The sequence below is a fragment of the Coregonus lavaretus genome, assembly GCF_964263955.1.
Source record: "Coregonus lavaretus genome assembly, chromosome: 8".
In the NCBI taxonomy this organism is placed as follows: Eukaryota; Metazoa; Chordata; class Actinopteri; order Salmoniformes; family Salmonidae; genus Coregonus; species Coregonus lavaretus.
Window position 1 is genome coordinate 59,533,420 of NC_139995.1, and position 27,371 is coordinate 59,560,790.

At 44.3% G+C, this 27,371-nt stretch overlaps 2 protein-coding genes across 3 annotated transcripts in view; one reads left to right on the forward strand and one right to left on the reverse strand.

Annotated features, from left to right (window-relative positions):
* Positions 1-27,371, reverse strand: part of cenpp (centromere protein P) — a 161,918-nt gene that overhangs the window by 25,769 nt on the left and 108,778 nt on the right. The window lies entirely within an intron of this gene.
* On the forward strand, positions 855-24,802 carry ecm2 (extracellular matrix protein 2, female organ and adipocyte specific; the record flags this gene model as incomplete). Its single annotated transcript, XM_084166905.1, has 9 exons — positions 855-951; positions 8,305-9,006; positions 9,840-9,955; positions 18,914-19,049; positions 19,295-19,452; positions 21,054-21,193; positions 21,875-21,987; positions 22,121-22,334; positions 23,397-24,802. 9 exons carry the CDS (start codon positions 855-857, stop codon positions 23,563-23,565), a joined length of 1,845 nt encoding a protein of 614 aa, XP_084023031.1. The 3' UTR covers positions 23,566-24,802.

A 27,371-nucleotide genomic window follows, 5' to 3' on the forward strand; every position in this document is an offset into this window, starting at 1 on the left:
TTCATGTTTCAGCATGATAATGCATGGCCCCATGTCACAAGGATCTGTACACAATTTCTGGAAGCTGGAAACGTCCCAGTTCTTCCATGGCCTGCGTACTCACCAAACAGTCACCCATTGAGCGTGCTTGGGATGCTCTGGATCATCATGTACGACAGCGTGTTCCAGTTCCCGCCAATATCCAGCAACTTCACACAGCCATTGAAGAGGAGTGGGACAACATTTCCACAGGCCACAATCAACAGCCTGATCAACTCTATGCGAAGGAGATGTGTCGCGCTGTATGAGGCAAATGGTGGTCACACCAGATACTGACTGGTTTTCTGATTCACGCCCCTACTTTTTTTTTTTAAGGTATCTGTGACCGACAGATGCATATCTGTATTCCTCAGTCATGTGAAATCCATAGATTACATTTACATTTCAGTCATTTAGCAGACACTCTTATCCAGAGCGACTTACAGTTAGTGAGTGCATACATTTTTCATACTGGCCCCCCGTGGGAATCGAACCCACAACCCTGGCGTTGCAAGCGCCACGCTCTACCAACAGAGCTATAGGAGGCCTAATTAATTTATTTCCTTATATGAACTGTAACTTATTTGAAATTGTTGCATGTTGCGTTTATATTTTTTGCAAATAAAAATCACCCACGGGCCGCCAGTTGGGAACCCTGTTGTATAACATATAAGTTAGTTTTTCCTCCTTGACTTGGTCAGGCTGGAACTAGGAAAAACTCCAGGCCCAATCATTTGATATCTCTGAGATATGATCACAGCGTGTATTTATTTGTCTCTATGATATGAACCCCTCTGCCAGGTAAGAAGGGTCAATGTGTGTGCCAGGGCATCACCATGTTTGAGAAAGCCGTCTGGTCCCCCAAGCAGTGTGTCACCTGTCTGTGTAGTGGAGGGGAGGTGGTCTGTGACCAGATCATTTGCATGGACACAGGTAGCTGATGTTGTTTATATTGTTGTGGTGGTGGTGTATCACTGAACTGAACTATGGTAGTACTATCTGAACTGATCTTAACTATGGTAGTACTATCTGAACTGATCTTAACTATGGTAGTACTTTCTTAACTGATCTTAACTTTGGTAGTACTATCTTAACTGATCTTAACTATGGTAGTACTTTCTTAACTGATCTTAACTATGGTAGTACTATCTTAACTGATCTTAACTATGGTAGTACTTTCTTAACTGTTCTTAACTATGGTAGTACTATCTTAACTGATCTTAACTATGGTAGTACTATCTTAACTGATCTTAACTATGGTAGTACTTTCTTAACTGTTCTTAACTATGGTAGTACTATCTGGACTGATCTTAACTATGGTAGTACTATCTGAACTGATCTTAACTATGGTAGTACTATCTTAACTGATCTTAACTATGGTAGTACTATCTGAACTGATCTTAACTATGGTAGTACTATCTTAACGGTTCTTAACTATGGTAGTACTATCTGAACTGATCTTAACTATGGTAGTACTATCTTAACTGATCTTAACTATGGTAGTACTTTCTTAACTGTTCTTAACTATGGTAGTACTATCTTAACTGATCTTAACTATGGTAGTACTATCTTAACTGATCTTAACTATGGTAGTACTTTCTTAACTGTTCTTAACTATGGTAGTACTATCTTAACTGATCTTAACTATGGTAGTACTTTCTTAACTGATCTTAACTATGGTAGTACTATCTTAACTGATCTTAACTATGGTAGTACTTTCTTAACTGTTCTTAACTATGGTAGTACTATCTTAACTGATCTTAACTATGGTAGTACTATCTTAACTGATCTTAACTATGGTAGTACTTTCTTAACTGTTCTTAACTATGGTAGTACTATCTGGACTGATCTTAACTATGGTAGTACTATCTGAACTGATCTTAACTATGGTAGTACTATCTTAACGGTTCTTAACTATGGTAGTACTATCTGAACTGATCTTAACTATGGTAGTACTATCTTAACTGATCTTAACTATGGTAGTACTATCTGAACTGATCTTAACTATGGTAGTACTATCTTAACGGTTCTTAACTATGGTAGTACTATCTGAACTGATCTTAACTATGGTAGTACTATCTTAACTGATCTTAACTATGGTAGTACTTTCTTAACTGTTCTTAACTATGGTAGTACTATCTTAACTGATCTTAACTATGGTAGTACTATCTTAACTGATCTTAACTATGGTAGTACTTTCTTAACTGTTCTTAACTATGGTAGTACTATCTGGACTGATCTTAACTATGGTAGTACTATCTGAACTGATCTGAACTATGGTAGTACTATCTTAACTGATCTCAACTATGGTAGTACTTTCTTAACTGATCTTAACTATGGTAGTACTATCTTAACTGATCTTAACTATGGTAGTACTATCTGAACTGATCTTAACTATGGTAGTACTATCTTAACTGATCTTGTCTTATTCTAACTGATGTTTCCTCATAAGGCACAGATATACAGTGATGTAACACTTTATCTATATACCGTTGAAGTAGGAAGTTTACATCCTCTTAGGTTGGAGTCATTAAAACTCGTTTTTCAACCACTCCACACATTTCTTGTTAACAAACTATAGTTTTGGCAAGTCAGTTTGGACATCTACTTTGTGCATGACACAAGTAATTTTTCCAACAATTGTTTACAGACAGATGATTTCACTTATAATTCACTGTATCACAATTCCAGTGGGTCAGAAGTTTACATACATTAAGTTGACTGTGCCTTCAAACAGCTTGGAAAATTCCAGAAAATGATGTAATGGCTTTAGAAGCTTCTGATAGGCTAATTTACATAATTTGAGTCAATTGGAGGTGTACCTGTGGATGTATTTCAAGGCCTACCTTCAAACTCAGTGCCTCTTTGCTTGACATCATGGGAAAATCAAAAGAAATCAGCCAAGACCTCAGAAAAAGAATTGTAGACCTCCATAAGTCTGGTTCATCCTTAGGAGCAATTTCCAAATGCCTGAAGGTACCACGTTCATCTGTACAAACAATAGTATACAAGTATAAACACCATGGGACCATGCAGCCGTCATACCGCTCAGGAAGGAGACGCGTTCTGTCTCCTAGAGATTAACGTACTTTGGTGCGAAAAGTGCAAATCAATCCAAGAACAGCAGCAAAGGACCTTGTGAAGATGCTGGAGGAAACAGGTACAAAATTATCTATATCCACAGTAAAACGAGACCTATATCGACATAACCTGAAAGGCCGCTCAGCAAGGAAGAAGCCACTGCTCCAAAACTGCCATAAAAAAGCCAGACTACGGTTTGCAACTGCACATGGGGACAAAGATCGTACTTTTTGGAGAAATGTCCTCTGGTCTGATGAAACAAAAATTGAACTATTTGGCCATAATGAACATCGTTATGTTTGGAGGAAAAAGGGGGACGGCTTGCAAGCCAAAGAACACCATCCCAACCATGAAGCACGGGGCATCATAGATGGGATCATGAGGAAGGAAAATTATGTGGATATATTGAAGCAACATCTCAAGACATCAGTCAGGAAGTTAAAGCTTGGTCTTAAATGGGTCTTCCAAATTGACAATGACCCCAAGCATACTTGAAGTCGGAAGTTTACATACACCTTAGCCAAATACATTTAAACTCAGTTTTTCACAATTCCTGACATTTAATCCTACTAAAAATTCCCTATCTTAGGTCAGTTAGGATCACCACTTGATTTTAAGAATGTGAAATGTCAAAATAATAGTAGAGAGAATGATTTATTTCAGCTTTTATTTATTTCATCACATTCCCAGTGGGTCAGAAGTTTACATACACTCAATTAGTATTTGGTAGCATTGCCTTTAAATTGTTTAACTTGGGTCAAACGTTTCGGGTAGCCTTCCACAAGCTACCCACAATAAGTTGGGTGAATTTTGGCCCATTCCTCCTGACAGAGCTGGTGTAACTGAGTCAGGTTTGTAGGCCTCCTTGCTCGCACACGCTTTTTCAGTTCTGCCCACACATTTTCTATAGGATTGAGGTCAGGGCTTTGTGATGGCCACTCCAATACCTTGACTTTGTTGTCCTTAAGCCATTTTGCCACAACTTTGGAAGTATGCTTGGGGTCACTGTCCATTTGGAAGACCCATTTGCGACCAAGCTTTAACTTCCTGACTGATGTCTTGAGATGTTGCTTCAATGTATCCACATAACTTTCCTTCCTCATGATGCCATCTATTTTGTGAAGTGCACCAGTCCCTCCTGCAGCAAAGCACCCCCACAGCATGATGCTGCCACCCCCGTGCTTCACGGGTTGGGATGGTGTTCTTCGGCTCACAATGCTACCCCACTTATCCTCCAAACATAATGATGGTCATTATGGCCAAACAGTTCTATTTTTGTTTAATCAGACCAGAGGACATTTCTCCAAAAAGTACGATCTTTGTCCCCATGTGCAGTTGCAAACCGTAGTCTGGCTTTTTTATGGCGGTTTTGGAGCAGTGGCTTCTTCCTTGCTGAGCGGCCTTTCAGGTTATGCCGATATAGGTCTCGTTTTACTGTGGATATAGATACTTTTGTACCTGTTTCCTCCAGCATCTTCACAAGGTCCTTTGCTGTTGTTCTGGGATTTTTTTGCACTTTTCGCACCAAAGTACGTTCATCTCTAGGAGACAGAACGTGTATCCTTCCTAAGCAGTATGACGGCTGCGCGGTCCCGTGGTGTTTATACTTGCGTACTATTGTTTGTACAGATGAACGTGGTACCTTCAGGCATTTGGAAATTGCTCCCAAGGATGAACCAGACTTGTGGAGGTCTACAAATTTTATTCTGAGGTCTTGGCTGATTTATTTTGATTTTCCCATGATGTCAAGCAAAGAGGCACTGAGTTTGAAGGTAGGCCTTGAAATACATCCACAGGTACATCTCCAATTGACTCATTTACATTTACATTTCAGTCATTTAGCAGATGCTCTTATCCAGAGCGACTTACAGTTATTGAGTGCCTACATTTTTTTTTTTTTTTTTTTTTTTTTTTTTGTACATACTGGCCCCCTGTGGGAATCGAACCCACAACCCTGGCGTTGCAAACGCCATGCTCTACCAACTGAGCTACATCCCTGCCGGCCATTCCCTCCCCTACCCTGGACGACACTGTGCCAATTGTGCGCCCCCCCCATGGGACTCAAATGATGTCAATTAGCCTATCAGAAGCTTCTAAAGCCATGACATCATTTTCTGGAATTTTCCAAGCTGTTTAAAGGCACAGTCAACTTAGTGTATTTAAACTTCTGACCCACTGGAATTGTGATACAGTGAATTATAAGTGAAATAATCTGTCTGTAAACAATTGTTGGAATAATTACTTGTGTCATGCACAAAGTAGATGTCCTAACCGACTTGCCAAAACTATAGTTTGTTAACAAGGAATTTGTGGAGTGGTTGAAAAACGAGTTTTTAATTACTCCTGAGTGGCGCAGTGGTCTAAGGCACTGCATCGCAGTGCTAACTGTGCCACTAGAGATCCTGGTTCGAATCCAGGCTCTGTCGCAGCCGGCCGCGACCGGGAGACTCATGGGCGGTGCACAATTGGCCCAGCGTCGTCCAGGGTAGGGGAGGGAATGGCCGGCAGGGATGTAGCTCAGTTGATAGAGCATGGCGTTTGCAACGCCAGGGTTGTGGGTTCGATTCCCACGGGGGGCCAGTATAAAAAAATATATACAGTGGGGGAAAAAAGTATTTAGTCAGCCACCAATTGTGCAAGTTCTCCCACTTAAAAAGATGAGAGAGGCCTGTAAGTTTCATCATAGGTACACGTCAACTATGACAGACAAATTGAGATTATTTTTTCCAGAAAATCACATTGTAGGATTTTTAATGAATTTATTTACAAATTATGGTGGAAAATAAGTATTTGGTCACCTACAAACAAGCAAGATTTCTGTCTCTCACAGACCTGTAACTTCTTCTTTAAGAGGCTCCTCTGTCCTCCACTCGTTACCTGTATTAATGGCACCTGTTTGAACTTGTTATCAGTATAAAAGACACCTGTCCACAACCTCAAACAGTCACACTCCAAACTCCACTATGGCCAAGACCAAAGAGCTGTCAAAGGACACCAGAAACAAAATTGTAGACCTGCACCAGGATGGGAAGACTGAATCTGCAATAGGTAAGCAGCTTGGTTTGAGGAAATCAACTGTGGGAGCAATTATTAGGAAATGGAAGACATACAAGACCACTGATAATCTCCCTTGATCTGGGGCTCCACGCAAGATCTCACCCCGTGGGGTCAAAATGATCACAAGAACGGTGAGCAAAAATCCCAGAACCACACGGGGGGACCTAGTGAATGACCTGCAGAGAGCTGGGACCAAAGTAACAAAGCCTACCATCAGTAACACACTACGCCGCCAGGGACTCAAATCCTGCAGTGCCAGACGTGTCCCCCTGCTTAAGCCAGTACATGTCCAGGCCCGTCTGAAGTTTGCTAGAGTGCATTTGGATGATCCAGAAGAGGATTGGGAGAATGTCATATGGTCAGATGAAACCAAAATAGAACTTTTTGGTAAAAACTCAACTCGTTGTGTTTGGAGGACAAAGAATGCTGAGTTGCATCCAAAGAACACCATACCTACTGTGAAGCATGGGGGTGGAAACATCATGCTTTGGGGCTGTTTTTCTGTAAAGGGACCAGGACGACTGATCCGTGTAAAGGAAAGAATGAATAGGGCCATGTATCGTGAGATTTTGAGTGAAAACCTTCCATCAGCAAGGGCATTGAAGATGAAACGTGGTTGGGTCTTTCAGCATGACAATGATCCCAAACACACCGCCCGGGCAACGAAGGAGTGGCTTCGTAAGAAGCATTGCAAGGTCCTGGAGTGGCCTAGCCAGTCTCCAGATCTCAACCCCATAGAAAATCTTTGGAGGGAGTTGAAAGTCCGTGTTGCCCAGCGACAGCCCCAAAATATCACTGCTCTAGAGGAGATCTGCATGGAGGAATGGGCCAAAATACCAGAAACAGTGTGTGAAAACCTAGTGAAGACTTACAGAAAACGTTTGACCTGTGTCATTGCCAACAAAGGGTATATAACAAAGTATTGAGAAACTTTTGTTATTGACCAAATACTTATTTTCCACCATAAATTGCAAATAAATTCATAAAAAATCCTACAATGTGATTTTCTGGATTTTTTTCCCTCATTTTGTCTGTCATAGTTGACGTGTACCTATGATGAAAATTACAGGCCTCTCTCATCTTTTTAAGTGGGAGAACTTGCACAATTGGTGGCTGACTAAATACTTTTTTCCCCCCTGTATATGTATTCACTAACTGTAAGTCGCTCTGGATAAGAGCGTCTGCTAAATGACTAAAATGTAAATGTAAACTTCCGACTTCAACTGTTTATAGATATATACAGATCTACAGTGTAACACCGAACTCTGAAATACTAGTTGATAACTTTAGAGACTTTCCATTGGTGGAGCCATAACATGAATATGCCTCCACCAATCTATCCCTCACTCCATTCCTCTCCCCTCCCTCCATCCCCTCTCCCTCCCTCCATTCCTCTCCCCTCCCTCCATCCCCTCTCCCTCCCTCCATTCCTCTCCCCTCCCTCCATCCCCTCTCCCTCCCTCCATCCCCTCCCTCCCTCCATCCCCTCTCCCCTCCCTCCATCCCCTCTCCCCTCACTCCATCCCCTCCCTCCCTCCATCCCCTCTCCCCTCCCTCCATCCCCTCTCCCTCCCTCCATCCCCTCCCTCCCTCCATCCCCTCTCCCCTCCCTCCATCCCCTCTCCCCTCACTCCATCCCCTCCCTCCCTCCATCCCCTCTCCCCTCCCTCCATCCCCTCTCCCTCCCTCCATCCCCTCCCTCCCTCCATCCCCTCTCCCCTCCCTCCATCCCCTCTCCCCTCACTCCATCCCCTCCCTCCCTCCATCCCCTCTCCCCTCCCTCCATCCCCTCTCCCCTCCCTCCATCCCCTCTCCCCTCCCTCCATCCCCTCTCCCTCCCTCCATCCCCTCTCCCCTCCCTCCATCCCCTCTCCCCTCCCTCCATCCCCTCTCCCCTCCCTCCATCCCCTCTCCCCTCCCTCCATCCCCTCTCCCTCCCTCCATTCCTCTCCCCTCCCTCCATCCCCTCTCCCCTCCCTCCATCCCCTCTCCCCTCCCTCCATCCCCTCTCCCTCCCTCCATCCCCTCTCCCCTCCCTCCATCCCCTCTCCCTCCCTCCATCTTATCTCCCTCCCGCTTCCTTCTCTAACACTCTGTGGTTCCGGTTGGCCCGTGGTGACGTCCCTGTCTTCTCTGGCAATTCCCCAGTTCCCAACGACCCCAGCGACCCTGTGAACCCTGACCTTGACCCCGCCGTGCCCCGCTCCCAGGCCGAGATCGAACTCCTCTTGAAGAGAGAGGAGGAGGAGCACAGGGAGGAGGAGGCACGTCTTCTCAAGAAGGACGCCGAGAAAAAGAGGAAGAAGAAACAGAAGAAGGAGGAGGCGGAGAGACAGAGGAGGCTGCAGGAGGAGAGGAGCCGCGAGGAAGAGCGGCTGCGGATGGAGAAGGAGGAGGAAGAGAGGAGGCAGGAGGAGGAGAGGAGGCAGGAGGAAGAGAGGAGGCAGGAGGAGGAGAGGAGGCAGGAGGAGGAGAGGAGGCAGGAGGAGGAGAGGAGGCAGGAGGAGGAGAGGAGGAGACACAAGGAGGAGAAACTCAGGGAGCTAGCGGAGGAGGAAGAAGAGGAGGAGGAAGAAGAGGAGGAAATGGAGCGGCTGTTGAGAGGAGATGTTTTCCAGATGTTTCCAGAGGAGTCGACCGAAGAGGACATCATTCCACCTCCCCTAGCCAAGCCCACTGAGAAACAAGAGGAGGATGGAGGAGAGGAGTGGGGAGTGGTGGTACCCAGACCTGGGAACGCCCTCCCGCTAGGTTGTGATATCTCTGATGTCATTTTGACGTGTGAGAACGCTAAGCTGACCAACTTTCCTCCCCTAAACATCCCTGAACTCAAGTCTCTGAGTCTGGAAGGTAAGTTCAAGGAAAACTCCAACCAAAAACTATCATTTGGTATTTGTTTCATTAGTAAATTCTTGATACAGTCCCAAGATGTTTTGCATGTCAGCAATCCAGTTTTCAAGATATGTAACTTTCAAAGTACAGAAATACAGCCGGCATGATGCATGTTGCATCATATGATGCTGTGTTTTACCAGCTGTATTTCTGTACTTTGAAAGTTACATATCTTGAAAACTGGATTGCTGACATGCAAAACATCTTGGGACTGTATCAAGAATTTACTAATGAAACAAATACCAAATGATAGTTTTTGGTTGGAGTTTTCCTTTAAGGCAGCTGTGTGTGTGTGTGTGTGTGTGTGTGTGTGTGTGTGTGTGTGTGTGTGTGTGTGTGTGTGTGTGTGTGTTGCATAAGGTAGCTAACACACCATCATGTGTTACAGACACTAGACTAGAAATGTCAATCCCAATCACCCAAAACCAATCCCTACGCACAAAGACTAAAGTTAACAGGAACTGAAAATAATAAAATACTGAGGATAGATGTATTAGTTTCCTTGTTAAGCTTTAGTTTAGCTTGTTATACTGCAATTATGGAGGCTTTGCATAATTATGGTATGTAATAGAGGTATGCGAGTTGAGCTTTTGGACCATGTCTTGACTTGCAGGACACGTAGTCATGGAAAGTACAACAGAGCTATTCTAAACACATTTAATCACGCCGTCACAACTCTGCCAGGCTCTGGCGTCCAGGCTTAATGATCAAGATCAAAATACTGACCCAGCATGGAGGATATTAATGTGATTTTATTCCTCATATTTTAATGTTTCTGACTTAACCGCCAGGTAACGACATCACAACCATCCCAGTGGGAGCATTCAACGGTATCCCCAACCTGGAGTGGATCAACCTGGGCAAGAACAGGCTGATGGCTGCTGGCATTGCCCCACATGCCTTCAAAGTAAGAGTTGTTTTTTTCTGCTGGCATCGCCCCACATGCCTTCAAAGTAAGAGTTGTTTTTTTTCTGCTGGCATCGCCCCACACTCCTTCAAAGTAAGAGTTGTTTTTTTCTGCTGGCATCGCCGCACACTCCTTCAAAGTAAGAGTTGTTTTTTCTGCTGGCATCGCCGCACACTCCTTCAAAGTAAGAGTTGTTTTTTCTGCTGGCTTCACCCCACACGCCTTCAAAATAAGGAGTCTGTTTCCAATGAGCCTGTCCAACCAATGAAACATGAACAGTGTGGGAACAGTGTGGGAGCAGATATCCATCAGTTTATATGTGAACAAACAGAAGCATTTCAACATGATGGAGAAAAAAATAACCATTTGACTCACTCTCTCTGGTCAAAATAAAGTCTGCGTTTAAACAGTCAATGGTGAAATCCATCTTGTACATTTCCCAAAACAAACAGCGGTCTATCATCCTAGAGTTATGACTGGCTTACCTGGTTAAAATAAAAATAAATACATACACAAAAAAAAAACACTTAGATGGACATCAGCAGTATAGATATATGATTTAACTTGTCTTAACTTTGAACGAGGCACAACAGACGCCAAAATCTCACTTCTCCCTGTTTTAAACCAACATGAACTAACTGTAGCATGACTCTTGGAGCCAGTCTGCACAATGAAACGGAGTCTAAACTCTTACGCCGTGCAGGCTTTAAAGGAATGCTGTTGAGCTAGCTTCAGCCTGCTCTGCCACAAACCTGCACTCGACTTTTAACAAAAACAACATTCCATGGCCCTTAGTCAAGAGAAACCTCAGAGGAACAGGGTTAGAGGAACAGGGTTAGAGAAACCTCAGAGGAACAGGGATAGAGAAACCTCAGAGGAACAGGGTTAGAGAAACCTCAGAGGAACAGGGTTAGAGAAACCCCAGAGGAACAGGGTTAGAGGAACAGGGATAGAGAAACCTCAGAGGAACAGGGATAGAGAAACCTCAGAGGAACAGGGTTAGAGAAACCTCAGAGGAACAGGGTTAGAGGAACAGGGATAGAGAAACCTCAGAGGAACAGGGTTAGAGAAACCTCAGGGGAACAGGGTTAGAGAAACCTCAGAGGAACAGGGTTAGAGGAACAGGGATAGAGAAACCTCAGAGGAACAGGGATAGAGAAACCTCAGAGGAACAGGGTTAGAGAAACCTCAGAGGAACAGGGTTAGAGAAACCTCAGAGGAACAGGGTTAGAGAAACCTCAGAGGAACAGGGATAGAGAAACCTCAGAGGAACAGGGTTAGAGAAACCTCAGAGGAACAGGGATAGAGAAACCTCAGAGGAACAGGGTTAGAGAAACCTCAGAGGAACAGGGTTAGAGGAACAGGGTTAGAGAAACCTCAGAGGAACAGGGATAGAGAAACCTCAGAGGAACAGGGTTAGAGAAACCTCAGAGGAACAGGGTTAGAGAAACCTCAGAGGAACAGGGTTAGAGAAACCTCAGAGGAACAGGGTTAGAGAAACCTCAGAGGAACAGGGATAGAGAAACCTCAGAGGAACAGGGTTAGAGAAACCTCAGAGGAACAGGGTTAGAGAAACAGGGTTAGAGAAACCCCAGAGGAACAGGGTTAGAGAAACAGGGATAGAGAAACCTCAGAGGAACAGGGTTTGAGAAACCTCAGAGGAACAGGGATAGAGAAACCTCAGAGGAACAGGGATAGAGAAACCTCAGAGGAACAGGGTTAGAGAAACCTCAGAGGAACAGGGATAGAGAAACCCCAGAGGAACAGGGTTAGAGAAACAGGGTTAGAGAAACCTCAGAGGAACAGGGTTAGAGAAACCTCAGAGGAACAGGGTTAGAGAAACCTCAGAGGAACAGGGTTAGAGAAACCTCAGAGGAACAGGGATAGAGAAACCTCAGAGGAACAGGGTTAGAGGAACAGGGTTAGAGAAACCTCAGAGGAACAGGGTTAGAGAAACCTCAGAGGAACAGGGTTAGAGAAACCTCAGAGGAACAGGGTTAGAGAAACCTCAGAGGAACAGGGTTAGAGGAACCTCAGAGGAACAGGGATAGAGAAACCTCAGAGGAACAGGGTTAGAGAAACCTCAGAGGAACAGGGATAGAGAAACCCCAGAGGAACAGGGTTAGAGAAACCTCAGAGGAACAGGGTTAGAGAAACAGGGATAGAGAAACCCCAGAGGAACAGGGTTAGAGGAACAGGGTTAGAGAAACCTCAGAGGAACAGGGTTAGAGAAACCTCAGAGGAACAGGGTTAGAGAAACCTCAGAGGAACAGGGTTAGAGAAACCTCAGAGGAACAGGGTTAGAGAAACCTCAGAGGAACAGGGTTAGAGAAACCTCAGAGGAACAGGGTTAGAGAAACAGGGATAGAGAAACCCCAGAGGAACAGGGTTAGAGGAACAGGGTTAGAGAAACCTCAGAGGAACAGGGTTAGAGAAACCTCAGAGGAACAGGGTTAGAGAAACCTCAGAGGAACAGGGTTAGAGAAACCTCAGAGGAACAGGGTTAGAGAAACCTCAGAGGAACAGGGTTAGAGAAACCTCAGAGGAACAGGGTTAGAGAAACAGGGATAGAGAAACCCCAGAGGAACAGGGTTAGAGGAACAGGGTTAGAGAAACCTCAGAGGAACAGGGTTAGAGAAACCTCAGAGGAACAGGGTTAGAGAAACCTCAGAGGAACAGGGTTAGAGAAACCTCAGAGGAACAGGGTTAGAGAAACCTCAGAGGAACAGGGTTAGAGAAACCTCAGAGGAACAGGGTTAGAGAAACCTCAGAGGAACAGGGATGGAGAAACCCCAGAGAAACAGGGTTAGAGAAACCTCAGAGGAACAGGGATAGAGAAACCTCAGAGGAACAGGGATAGAGAAACCTCAGAGGAACAGGGATAGAGAAACCTCAGAGGAACAGGGTTAGAGAAACCTCAGAGGAACAGGGTTAGAGAAACCTCAGAGGAACAGGGTTAGAGGAACAGGGTTAGAGAAACCTCAGAGGAACAGGGTTAGAGAAACCTCAGAGGAACAGGGATAGAGAAACCTCAGAGGAACAGGGTTAGAGGAACAGGGTTAGAGAAACCTCAGAGGAACAGGGATAGAGAAACCTCAGAGGAACAGGGTTAGAGGAACAGGGTTAGAGAAACCTCAGAGGAACAGGGTTAGAGGAACAGAGTTAGAGAAACCTCAGAGGAACAGGGATAGAGAAACCTCAGAGGAACAGGGATAGAGAAACCTCAGAGGAACTAGGATGGAGAAACCTCAGAGGAACAGGGTTAGAGAAACCTCAGAGGAACAGGGATAGAGGAACAGGGTTAGAGAAACCTCAGAGGAACAGGGTTAGAGAAACCTCAGAGGAACAGGGTTAGAGAAACCTCAGAGGAACAGGGATAGAGAAACCTCAGAGGAACAGGGTTAGAGAAACAGGGTTAGAGAAACCTCAGAGGAACAGGGTTAGAGAAACCTCAGAGGAACAGGGTTAGAGAAACCTCAGAGGAACAGGGTTAGAGAAACCTCAGAGGAACAGGGTTAGAGAAACCTCAGAGGAACAGGGTTAGAGAAACAGGGATAGAGAAACCCCAGAGGAACAGGGTTAGAGGAACAGGGTTAGAGAAACCTCAGAGGAACAGGGTTAGAGAAACCTCAGAGGAACAGGGTTAGAGAAACCTCAGAGGAACAGGGTTAGAGAAACCTCAGAGGAACAGGGATAGAGAAACCTCAGAGGAACAGGGTTAGAGAAACCTCAGAGGAACAGGGTTAGAGAAACCTCAGAGGAACAGGGTTAGAGAAACCTCAGAGGAACAGGGTTAGAGAAACCTCAGAGGAACAGGGTTAGAGAAACCTCAGAGGAACAGGGTTAGAGAAACCTCAGAGGAACAGGGATGGAGAAACCCCAGAGGAACAGGGTTAGAGAAACCTCAGAGGAACAGGGATAGAGAAACCTCAGAGGAACAGGGATAGAGAAACCTCAGAGGAACAGGGATAGAGAAACCTCAGAGGAACAGGGTTAGAGAAACCTCAGAGGAACAGGGTTAGAGAAACCTCAGAGGAACAGGGTTAGAGGAACAGGGTTAGAGAAACCTCAGAGGAACAGGGTTAGAGAAACCTCAGAGGAACAGGGATAGAGAAACCTCAGAGGAACAGGGTTAGAGGAACAGGGTTAGAGAAACCTCAGAGGAACAGGGATAGAGAAACCTCAGAGGAACAGGGTTAGAGGAACAGGGTTAGAGAAACCTCAGAGGAACAGGGTTAGAGGAACGGAGTTAGAGAAACCTCAGAGGAACAGGGATAGAGAAACCTCAGAGGAACAGGGATAGAGAAACCTCAGAGGAACTAGGATGGAGAAACCTCAGAGGAACAGGGTTAGAGAAACCTCAGAGGAACAGGGATAGAGGAACAGGGTTAGAGAAACCTCAGAGGAACAGGGTTAGAGAAACCTCAGAGGAACAGGGTTAGAGAAACCTCAGAGGAACAGGGATAGAGAAACCTCAGAGGAACAGGGTTAGAGAAACAGGGTTAGAGAAACCTCAGAGGAACAGGGATAGAGAAACCTCAGAGGAACAGGGTTAGAGAAACCTCAGAGGAACAGGGTTAGAGAAACCTCAGAGGAACAGGGTTAGAGAAACCTCAGAGGAACAGGGATAGAGAAACCTCAGAGGAACAGGGTTAGAGAAACCTCAGAGGAACAGGGATAGAGAAACCTCAGAGGAACAGGGTTAGAGAAACCTCAGAGGAACAGGGTTAGAGGAACAGGGTTAGAGAAACCTCAGAGGAACAGGGATAGAGAAACCTCAGAGGAACAGGGTTAGAGAAACCTCAGAGGAACAGGGTTAGAGAAACCTCAGAGGAACAGGGTTAGAGAAACCTCAGAGGAACAGGGTTAGAGAAACCTCAGAGGAACAGGGATAGAGAAACCTCAGAGGAACAGGGTTAGAGAAACCTCAGAGGAACAGGGTTAGAGAAACAGGGTTAGAGAAACCCCAGAGGAACAGGGTTAGAGAAACAGGGATAGAGAAACCTCAGAGGAACAGGGTTTGAGAAACCTCAGAGGAACAGGGATAGAGAAACCTCAGAGGAACAGGGATAGAGAAACCTCAGAGGAACAGGGTTAGAGAAACCTCAGAGGAACAGGGATAGAGAAACCCCAGAGGAACAGGGTTAGAGAAACAGGGTTAGAGAAACCTCAGAGGAACAGGGTTAGAGAAACCTCAGAGGAACAGGGTTAGAGAAACCTCAGAGGAACAGGGTTAGAGAAACCTCAGAGGAACAGGGATAGAGAAACCTCAGAGGAACAGGGTTAGAGGAACAGGGTTAGAGAAACCTCAGAGGAACAGGGTTAGAGAAACCTCAGAGGAACAGGGTTAGAGAAACCTCAGAGGAACAGGGTTAGAGAAACCTCAGAGGAACAGGGTTAGAGGAACCTCAGAGGAACAGGGATAGAGAAACCTCAGAGGAACAGGGTTAGAGAAACCTCAGAGGAACAGGGATAGAGAAACCCCAGAGGAACAGGGTTAGAGAAACCTCAGAGGAACAGGGTTAGAGAAACAGGGATAGAGAAACCCCAGAGGAACAGGGTTAGAGGAACAGGGTTAGAGAAACCTCAGAGGAACAGGGTTAGAGAAACCTCAGAGGAACAGGGTTAGAGAAACCTCAGAGGAACAGGGTTAGAGAAACCTCAGAGGAACAGGGTTAGAGAAACCTCAGAGGAACAGGGTTAGAGAAACCTCAGAGGAACAGGGTTAGAGAAACAGGGATAGAGAAACCCCAGAGGAACAGGGTTAGAGGAACAGGGTTAGAGAAACCTCAGAGGAACAGGGTTAGAGAAACCTCAGAGGAACAGGGTTAGAGAAACCTCAGAGGAACAGGGTTAGAGAAACCTCAGAGGAACAGGGATAGAGAAACCTCAGAGGAACAGGGTTAGAGAAACAGGGTTAGAGAAACCTCAGAGGAACAGGGTTAGAGAAACCTCAGAGGAACAGGGTTAGAGAAACCTCAGAGGAACAGGGTTAGAGAAACCTCAGAGGAACAGGGTTAGAGAAACCTCAGAGGAACAGGGATGGAGAAACCCCAGAGGAACAGGGTTAGAGAAACCTCAGAGGAACAGGGATAGAGAAACCTCAGAGGAACAGGGATAGAGAAACCTCAGAGGAACAGGGATAGAGAAACCTCAGAGGAACAGGGTTAGAGAAACCTCAGAGGAACAGGGTTAGAGAAACCTCAGAGGAACAGGGTTAGAGGAACAGGGTTAGAGAAACCTCAGAGGAACAGGGTTAGAGAAACCTCAGAGGAACAGGGATAGAGAAACCTCAGAGGAACAGGGTTAGAGGAACAGGGTTAGAGAAACCTCAGAGGAACAGGGATAGAGAAACCTCAGAGGAACAGGGTTAGAGGAACAGGGTTAGAGAAACCTCAGAGGAACAGGGTTAGAGGAACAGAGTTAGAGAAACCTCAGAGGAACAGGGATAGAGAAACCTCAGAGGAACAGGGATAGAGAAACCTCAGAGGAACTAGGATGGAGAAACCTCAGAGGAACAGGGTTAGAGAAACCTCAGAGGAACAGGGATAGAGGAACAGGGTTAGAGAAACCTCAGAGGAACAGGGTTAGAGAAACCTCAGAGGAACAGGGTTAGAGAAACCTCAGAGGAACAGGGATAGAGAAACCTCAGAGGAACAGGGTTAGAGAAACAGGGTTAGAGAAACCTCAGAGGAACAGGGTTAGAGAAACCTCAGAGGAACAGGGATAGAGAAACCTCAGAGGAACAGGGATAGAGAAACCTCAGAGGAACAGGGTTAGAGAAACCTCAGAGGAACAGGGATAGAGAAACCTCAGAGGAACAGGGTTAGAGAAACAGGGATGGAGAAACCTCAGAGGAACAGGGTTAGAGAAACCTCAGAGGAACAGGGATAGAGAAACCTCAGAGGAACAGGGATAGAGAAACCTCAGAGGAACAGGGATAGAAAAAACCTCAGAGGAACAGGGATAGAGAAACCTCAGAGGAACAGGGTTAGAGAAACCTCAGAGGAACAGGGTTAGAGAAACCTCAGAGGAACAGGGATAGAGAAACCTCAGAGGAACAGGGATAGAGAAACCTCCGAGGAACAGGGATAGAGAAACCTCCGAGGAACAGGGATAGAGAAACCTCCGAGGAACAGGGTTAGAGAAACCTCAGAGGAACAGGGTTAGAGAAACCTCAGAGGAACAGGGTTAGAGAAACCTCAGAGGAACAGGGTTAGAGAAACCGCAGAGGAACAGGGTTAGAGGAACAGGGTTAGAGAAACCTCAGAGGAACAGGGTTAGAGAAACCCCAGAGGAACAGGGTTAGAGAAACAGGGTTAGAGAAACCGCAGAGGAACAGGGTTAGAGGAACAGGGATAGAGAAACCTCAGAGGAACAGGGATAGAGAAACCTCAGAGGAACAGGGTTAGAGGAACCCCAGAGGAACAGGGATAGAGAAACCTCAGAGGAACAGGGTTAGAGAAACAGGGTTAGAGAAACCCCAGAGGAACAGGGATAGAGAAACCTCAGAGGAACAGGGTTAGAGAAACCTCAGAGGAACAGGGATAGAGAAACCCCAGAGGAACAGGGTTAGAGGAACAAGGTTAGAGGAACAGGGATAGAGAAACCTCAGAGGAACAGGGTTTGAGAAACCTCAGAGGAACAGGGTTAGAGAAACCTCAGAGGAACAGGGATAGAGAAACCCCAGAGGAACAGGGTTAGAGGAACAGGGTTAGAGGAACAGGGATAGAGAAACCTCAGAGGAACAGGGTTAGAGAAACCTCAGAGGAACAGGGTTTGAGAAACCTCAGAGGAACAGGGTTAGAGAAACCTCAGAGGAACAGGGATAGAGAAACCCCAGAGGAACAGGGTTAGAGAAACCCCAGAGGAACAGGGTTAGAGAAACCTCAGAGGAACAGGGTTAGAGAAACCTCAGAGGAACAGGGATAGAGAAACCTCAGAGGAACAGGGTTAGAGAAACCTCAGAGGAACAGGGATAGAGAAACCTCAGAGGAACAGGGTTAGAGAAACCTCAGAGGAACAGGGATAGAGAAACCTCAGAGGAACAGGGTTAGAGAAACCTCAGAGGAACAGGGTTAGAGGAACAGGGTTAGAGAAACCTCAGAGGAACAGGGTTTGAGAAACCTCAGAGGAACAGGGTTAGAGAAACCCCAGAGGAACAGGGTTAGAGGAACAGGGTTAGAGAAACCTCAGAGGAACAGGGTTAGAGAAACAGGGATAGAGAAACCTCAGAGGAACAGGGTTAGAGAAACCTCAGAGGAACAGGGTTAGAGAAACCTCAGAGGAACAGGGTTAGAGAAACCTCAGAGGAACTAGGATGGAGAAACCCATTTCCAGCCAGCTAGATCCACTGAGGTACTATATCACCAGAAAGAGGTGAGGTGTGACAATCAGGACATTTCTATAACAAGAACCCTTGATTTTGTTAACAATTTCGTGACAGAGTGCCAACAGCGATCGTTTTCTTTCCAATACTTTAGGTGCACTTGATTTAGCTTGCCCTCTTTAATGGAACCAATGGAAGCGTCCCAATAAGTATTTTGTTAGTTAGTTATTTCAACCCAGGTCTCGTTTATATTCCAATGTACAATATTTACATTTCTTTATCAGTTTCCCCTTCCACAGAATGACAGATTATTTTCCATCACTATAACATGTAAACGATTGAACATGTATCTAGATATACAGTACTTTATTTTCCATTGGTTAGAATGGAAATTCCCAGAGACACACTTCCAATAAGTCTACTCCCACTATGTCTAGGGGTCCTAGCCTGTCTGAATGGTCCAAAGCCTGTCTGAATGAGTGTATTTAACATCAGCAGTAGGAGTAAGCTAACCAGGCGTTGGCTGCATGTGTCCAGGAGTATGCTAACCAGATGGCTAACCAGATGGCTAACCAGATGGCATTACCAGGGTCACGGGCCTGTTAATGTTGTTAATGTTTGCTGGTCAGGGCCTGAAGTTCCTGAGCCGTCTGTACCTGGACAACAACCTCCTAGAGACGGTCCCAACAGATCTCCCATCGACACTACAGGAACTCAAGTTCAACGAGAACCACCTCAAAGGGATCGAGGAGAACAGCTTCCAAGGTAACAAAACCAACAAACAAAAAAAATCTGCCTGCTGCTAGTTACAGGACAAACACTTTCAAACTACTTTTTGGGCCATTTCAGGCCATAAAATGGGTCAAACTGCAATGCTTCAATCCGAAAAAACTTTTCAACTGCACAAACATAAATATTTGTTAGTGGAAGTGGCTGAAACCATAACCAACACAAGGAGACGATCTGACTTTTATAGGAAAATGATTTAATTGCTGTGTAATTTCTGGCAGGTCTGAGTAGCCTGTTGACCTTGGAGTTGGAAGGGAATGTCCTGAGCGAAGGGAACGTGGACCCTCTAGCTTTCAGCCCCCTCTCCCAGCTTTCCTACCTCCGTCTGGGCAGAAACCACTTCAGGACTGTCCCCCAGGGACTGCCTCCATCTCTACTGGTAAGCTGGATCACTTCTATCCAAGCATTATATATATATATATACACATACACTACAAGTCAAAAGCTTGGACACACCTACTCATTCAAGGGCATTTCCTTCTTTTTACTATTTTCTACATTGTAGAATAATAGTGAAGATATCAAAACTATGAAATAACACATATGGAATCATGCAGTAACCAAAAAAATTGTTAAACAAATCAAAATATATTTTATATTTGAGATTCTTTAAATAGCCACCCTTTGCCTTGATGACAGCTTTGCACACGCTTGGTGTACCTCGACACAATCCTGTCTCGGAGCTCTACGGACAATTCCTTCGACCTCATGGCTTGGTTTTTGCTCTGACGTGCACTGTCAACTGTAGGACCTTATATAGACAGGTGTGTGCCTTTCCAAATCATGTCCAATCAATTTAATTTACCACAGGTGGACTCCAATCAAGTTGTAGAAACATCTCAAGGATGATCAATGGAAACAGGATGCACCTGAGCTCAATTTCAAGTCTCATAGCAAAGGGTCTGAATACTTATGTAAATAAGGGATTTCTGTTTTTTTATTTGTAAGACATAATGCTTTGTCATTATGGGGTATTGTGTGTAGATTAAATAAATTCAAATCATCATCAATCTATTTTAGAATAAAGTTGTAACGTAACAAAATGTGGAAAAAGTCAAGGGGTCTGAATACTTTCCGAATGCACTGAAAATATACACATATAATAGAATAAACGTGACTAAAATGACTGTAGACAGCGGCAGGTGGCTTAGTGGTTAAGAGCGTTGTGCCAGTTATGCCGGTTACTGCCAGCGTTGTGCCAGTAACCGAAAGGTCGCTGGTTCTAATCCCCGAGCCGACTAGGTGAAAAATCTGTCGATGTGCCCTTGAGCAAGGCACTTAACCCTAATTGCTCATGTAAGTCGCTCTGGATAAGAGCGTCTGCTAAATGACTAAAATGTAAATGTAAATAAATGCATTTCTATAGCTTCCAAAATATATTTTACAACGGTGGGGGAGTGTCAAGATGGAGGCGCGGTGGCTTCAGAACAGCGCCCCCTATCAGTAATCTAGTGTATATATAAATCATTGGTTTCATCCATTTCTTTCTGTAGATGGAAATTCTTCGGATAAATCTAAGGTACATTTCCGAGTTCCTCAAGGCTCTGTTCTTGAACCACAACAGTTCTTCTGCTACCCCTCTGCCATTTTAGTCATAAACACAGTGTAGATTTTCACTGATAAGTGGACGATACACAGCTGTACATTTCTATGAAACATAGTGAAGCAACTAAAGCATTTTTCTTGATAAGCCTTATCCACAACTCACTCTCATGCTCTGGTTAAAAGACAAGGTGCCATGTCAGGAAGGAGTGGCTCAAACATAACAATTATGGCTAACCTCAACACTCAGCCCTGCCAGACATGGATGCCTGCTTCACATAACATCCAGTACAACATGTCATTACATAACATTCAGTATAACATGTCATCACATAACATCCTGTAGAGGAGCAAATGGCCTCTCCAGCAAACAGTGCATCTCCATTGTGTATAAATAAAGCAGTATAAACAATCTTCATTTTATCGTTCTGTTTTCAGGAGGTTTACCTTGAGAACAACCTGATAGAAGAGATATCCGACTCCGTCTTCAACCAAACCACTAACCTGAACGTGATCTCACTGAGACACAATAGACTGGATGAGTCCAGGATCGCACCTCTAGCATGGATCGACCACAAGTAAGAAAACTAGAGGATTTCACAAGTCTTCTTTTCAATGCATATCTTACAAAGAAACTATAGTAAAGTTATTAGGAGTTCCACACCCCCCCTTGTCCTCAGAACAGCCTCAATTCGTTGGGGCATGGGCTCTACAAGGTGTCGAAAGCGTTCCACAGGGATGCTGGCCCATGTTGACTCCAATGCTTCCCACAGTTGGCTGGATGTCCTTTGGGTGGTGGACCATTCTTGATAAACACGGGAAACTGTTGAGCATGGAAAAACCCAGCAGCGTTGCAGTTCTTGACACAAACCGGTGCGCCTGGCACCTACTACCATACCCCCTTCAAAAAGGCACTTAAATATTTTGTCTTGCCCATTCACCCTCTGAATGGCACACATACACAATCCATGTCTCAATTGTCTTAAAAATCCTTCTTTAACCTGTCTCCTCCCCATTCATCTACACTGATTGAAGTGGATTTAACAAGTGGCATCAATAAGGGATCATAGCTTTCACCTGGATTCACCTGGTCAGTCTGTGTCATGGAAAGAGCAGGTGTCCTTAATGTTTTGTCCACTCAGTGTATTTCACATTCCTTCCTCAAAGTGTTATTGTGTGTAGGTTTCTATTCTCTACGTGAACTAATGTCTTATTTTCTTCTTCTTATTTCTCACTCTCTTCCTTCCTTCCTCCCTTAGGAACTTGGAGTCCATCGACCTATCCTACAACCGTCTGTACCTGGTCCCATCCTACCTGCCCAGAGCTCTGGTCCACCTGGTCTTAGTAGGGAACCAGATCGAGAGGATCCCAGGTATTTACCATCCAGGACCACTTTGGAACAATTTTTAATTCAGACTTTTAAGCGCTATCTTCTGGGTATACAATGTACAATCTTGCTGTGTATGTTTTTTTTACCCAGTTAAATTAATTTCAATTGAATTCAGGGTTTGTGTTTGCCCACATGGAGCCGGGCATCGAGTACCTGTACCTGTCCTACAACAAGCTGGATGGGGAGGGGGTTGAGCCACAGTCCTTCTTGGGCACGTACACCTCCATGACAGAGCTGTGTTTAGACCACAACCAGCTGATCACGGTTCCATCTGGTATCAACGAGATGAGCACTCTGCACTTCCTCCGCCTCAATGACAATAAAATAAGGTACTGTACACGCCGTCCGCGTCCCAATATGGCATCCTATACCCTACATAGTGCACTACTTTTGACCAGGGATGTAAGGGGCCCATTTGGGAAGCAATCGCCTGACTCATTAGGCTAACTATTCACTGCTGTTATTCGTTATGACCATACTCAACCGCGCTTTGAAAAGACAAAAACACATGACAAGCTTATTGGTGTGGTCCTCTGTAGCTCAACTGGTAGAGCACGGCGCTTGTAACGCCAAGGTAGTGGGTTCGACCCCCGGGACCACCCATACACAAAAATGTATGCACACATGACTGTAAGTCGCTTTGGATAAAAGCGTCTGCTAAATGGCATATTATATTATTATTATTCAGTTCAAGAGTATTGACTGCTTGCCAGTCCAGAATATAGAGTATACATAATCACTTCAAATCAAAGTTTATTTGTCACATGCAAATCGAATCAAATGTATTTGTCACATGCACCGAATACAACGTGTAGACCTTACCGTGAAATGCTTACTTACGAGCCCTTTCCAAACAATGCAGAGTTAAAAAGTAAGAAAAATTTGCTAAAATAAAAAAAAGGAAATAGTAACACAATAAAATAAGAATAATGAAGCTAGGAGTAGCGGTACTGAGTCAATGTGCAGGGGTACCAGGTAGTAATGAGACTACATTACCTTCGGAAAGTATTGAGACCCCTTGACTTTTTCCACATTTTGTTACGTTACAGCCTTATTCTAAAATTGATTACATTATTTTTTCCCCCTAATCAATCTACACACAATACCCCATAATGACAAAGCAAAAACAGGTTTTTAGAAACGTTTGCTAATTTATAAAAAGTAAAAACAGGGAGTACAGGAGGGGACTGAGCACGCACCCCTGAGGGGCCCCCGTGTTGAGGACCAGCGTGGCGGATGTGTTGTTGCCTACCCTTACCACCTGGGGGCGGCCCGTCAGGAAGATCTAGTTGCACAGAATACGACAGGTGTCAAAGGTACGAAAAGAATATCCAGAATAGGATGATGTATGATTCACGATGTATAACCAATCATTTCTCTACATCCTACAGGACGTTTGCAGAGGATGCTATCTGTGACCCTCAGAACAACGAGGAGTCCCACATAGTGACCCTGCGTCTGGAGAACAACCTCATCGACCCCAGGAAGATCTCCCCCGCCGCCTTCTCCTGCGTACGCTCCTACTCCAGCGTCGTCTTGAAACCTCAGTGGACCCATTAAACATGATTTGAAAACTGTGGCAGAGTTCCAAAACAGACCCCTTCTCCCTAGGCACTCCTGTAGATCTGAAAGGCTGGGATAGGTGGAAACAATATGGCGACATTTCCACACAGCCAATCACAAAGCAAGATGAAGCAATTATCATATAATCCTCTCAGATCTATAGAGCCTGGAATTCAGCCTCTGTTATTTTAGCAAAAGTCCAAAACCAAAGAAAATGTCAGTAAATCTGTAAACCAACTGTATCTCATTGTTAGAGTCATGCAACACATTCATATAAAAGGACTATAGGACCGAGCAAAACACACTTATGAAAACACACCATCCACTTCTGGTTTTCCATCTAAAACATCTGGAAACATTCTCGGGAAGTGAGGCACAGCTTCTTGGACTTTTTTTTCTCTCCCTAAAACCTTAATGTAAAGATTTAAGTGTTTGAGTAAGACCTCCTAGTAGAGAGAACCTCAGCATGATTTGGTTTGAGTCCCAAATGGCACCCTGTTCCCTATATATAGTGCACTATATTTGACCAGGGCCCATAGGAAACAGGGTGCCATTTGGGACACAGATCTGGTGATAGAGGGCTACAACAATAAGCATGTAACATGTTGGCCCCAGTTTAGATGCTGCTTCATATTTTGTTCCTTGACACTCGACCCGAGAGAAGAGATGGACCAACTAAACCACACGTACTCAAGTAGCACGGAAATATAATCGAACAACCTTTACCAGTCATATTGCCAGGGTTAGAGGCTCCAAACTCTTTCTATAGATTATATTTCTAGGTCAAGGGTCAGGATCTACAATAGAGAGATATTCCACTGATGTAGATATGGGGATATGGGGATATGTATATAGGGGATAATAATCAGTATTTTGATATGTTATTGCTTTCACCTCAACAGACTTATTTCACAAGTCATCAATCATTCTATAAAGAAACGATCCTGTACAATCATACACTGAAACCATACTGTACAATCATACAAGGAAACCATACCGTGGAATGGAAACTTTTACAATAGTTTTCAGTGTTTGAAATCTGTCTGCAACACCACTTGTGCCTGGCTGGCTAAGATTTAAAAGTGGGGATAAGAATTTATAAAAAGCTACATTTGAGAATTGCATTATCGATAAAGTTCATACAAAGTGCAAGTGACAGTTTATTTTTTTCACACACCTGTACAAACATACGACGTACCACGCCTCAAATAAAGTCTGGCTTTGTTGTGATTACAATACTTTCCTGCTTCAATGAACCATTCGTTACAAACCGAAGAGCCAGAAGACTCAACCAACACTGGATGCTCTCCAGACCCCATGACAAGAGTTGCACCCCAAATTGCACCCTATTCCTGAACATAGTGCACTACTTTTAACCAGAGCCCCATAGGGGTAAGGTCCAAAGTAGTGCACTATGTAGGGAATAAGGGTGCATATTTGGGACTCGAGACAAGTTCTCAAATTAGCGCTGCCTAGCGTATATGATGTCAGGTCATGTTGTGGTTATTAAAGAATGAAAGAATAGCTACTTTGTGAGAATGTCCTTCAAGGACCTGTTGAATTTCTCAAAACACGTACCAATAATGCAACCGTATTACCAGCTGCACTGACTGAACTAACCACTGAACTATAAGAGCATATACCTCAGGATCACTTCCCAGTAACTGAAATAATACAGGCGGAGGCAGGTAGCTTAGTGGTTAAGAGCGTTGTGCCAGCAACCGAAAGGTCGCTGGTTCTAATCCCAGAGCCGACTAGGGTGAAAAATCTGTCGATGTGCCCTTGAGCAAGGCACTTAACCCTAATTGCTCCTGTAAGTCACTCTGGATAAGAGCGTCTGCTAAATGACTAATGTATTTGTTTAATTTAGGTGGATAGCAGAGTTAACAAAGCCTGATCGGATATCAGGGTCACGCTAGCCTGGTTCCCAGATCTGTTTGTGTTGTCTTGCCATCATCTATGGTCATTGACAAAGACGGCACAAACAGATCTGGGAACCAGGCTAAGGTCACGCTGAACTAAACGCTAAAAAGGGTTTAACGCTGTGACTGAAAGCATTCTTCTGACAAGGCTACTGAGAAACTATTAAACATCTGCTTTATGAATGAAGAGAGACTAGCATAGCAGCTACTGAGAGACTAGCATAGCAGCTAATCAGCCATGAACCACGGACTGCATCTGAAATTCACCCTATTCACTATACAGTGCACTACTTTTGACCAGGGCCAACAGGGTAACGTTAGTGCACTATACAGGGAATAGGGGGGTGCCATTTGGGATACAACCACTGATCACGTCTCTTCCTGTCACATGACCCCCGTTCTGATGATGCAGACGGTAGGTATACAAATTAAGTTTACCGTACGTAAGCTGCTGGGTTCAGTTCAGTCAGTCATAATTTCCTCTCATTTCAATGACACACACAGTCAAAACACACAAAAACACAGTCAAAACACAGTCAAAAAACACACACAGTGGTTTGTTGGTATCCATGGAAATAATTATCAACTGTCTGTCTGTGTCTGGTGGTGACCTAATCAGACATCCTCTATCCTGAATGACAGTGATCTCTGTGTTGTAAATACGTCTATAGGCTAAAGTCTAATAAACCTGAACCATTAAGAATAATCAACATAACGACCTTCTGAAGTTAAATACATAAACAATACTATATCTATATCTGACAGTATTGATTCCTTGAAAGACCTGGATTGTTTCATTAATCAAGCATGCAGGATGGGAGAGAGTGAAGCTGGCTCTAACTGGACATCATGATGAACAGGGTTCCTATGTTGATGAACAGGGTTCCTATGTTGATCCTGATGAACAGGGTTCCTATGTTGATCCTGATGAACAGGGTTCCTATGTTGATCCTGATGAACTGATCTGGTTGTGAATAAGTCGGCTATCTAAATACTCATGAACACAGACAACTAATCAACATGACCTTCTGGTGTTAAATACATAGATAGTACTGATTCTTGGATTCTTAAATCGACATCCTGGAATTACATACAGTGCCTTCAGTAAGTATTCACACCCCTTGACTTTTTCCACATTTTGTTGTGTTACAACCTGAATTCCAAATTTATTAAATTGAGATTTTTGGTCAATGGCCTACACACAATACCCCATAATGTCAAAGTGAAATTATTTTTATTTGTATTTTTACAAATTAATTAAAAATGAAAAGCTGAAATGTCTTGAGTCAACCACTTTGTTATGGCAAGCCAAAATAAGTTCAGGAGTAACAATTTGCTTAACAAGACGCATGGACAGACTCACTCTGTGTGCAACAATAGAGGTTATTAACATGATTTTGAATGAATACCTCATCTCTGTACCCCACACATACAGATACAGTGGAGAGAACAAGTATTTGATACACTGCCGATTTTGCAGGTTTTCCTACTTACAAAGCATGTAGAGGTCTGTAATTTTTATCATAGGTACACTTCAACTGTGAGAGACGGAATCTAAAACAAAAATCCAGAAAATCACATTGTATGATTTTTAAGTAATTCATTTGCATTTTATTGCATGACATAAGTATTTGATCACCTACCAACCAGAAGAAGAATTCCGGCTCTCACAGACCTGTTAGTTTTTATTTAAGCAGCCCTCCTGTTCTCCACTCATTACCTGTATTAACTGCACCTGTTTGAACTCGTTACCTGTATAAAAAGACACCTGTCCACACACTCAATCAAACAGACTCCAACCTCTCCACAATGGCCAAGACCAGAGAGCTGTGTAAGGACATCAGGGATAAAATTGTAGACCTGCACAAGGCTGGGATGGGC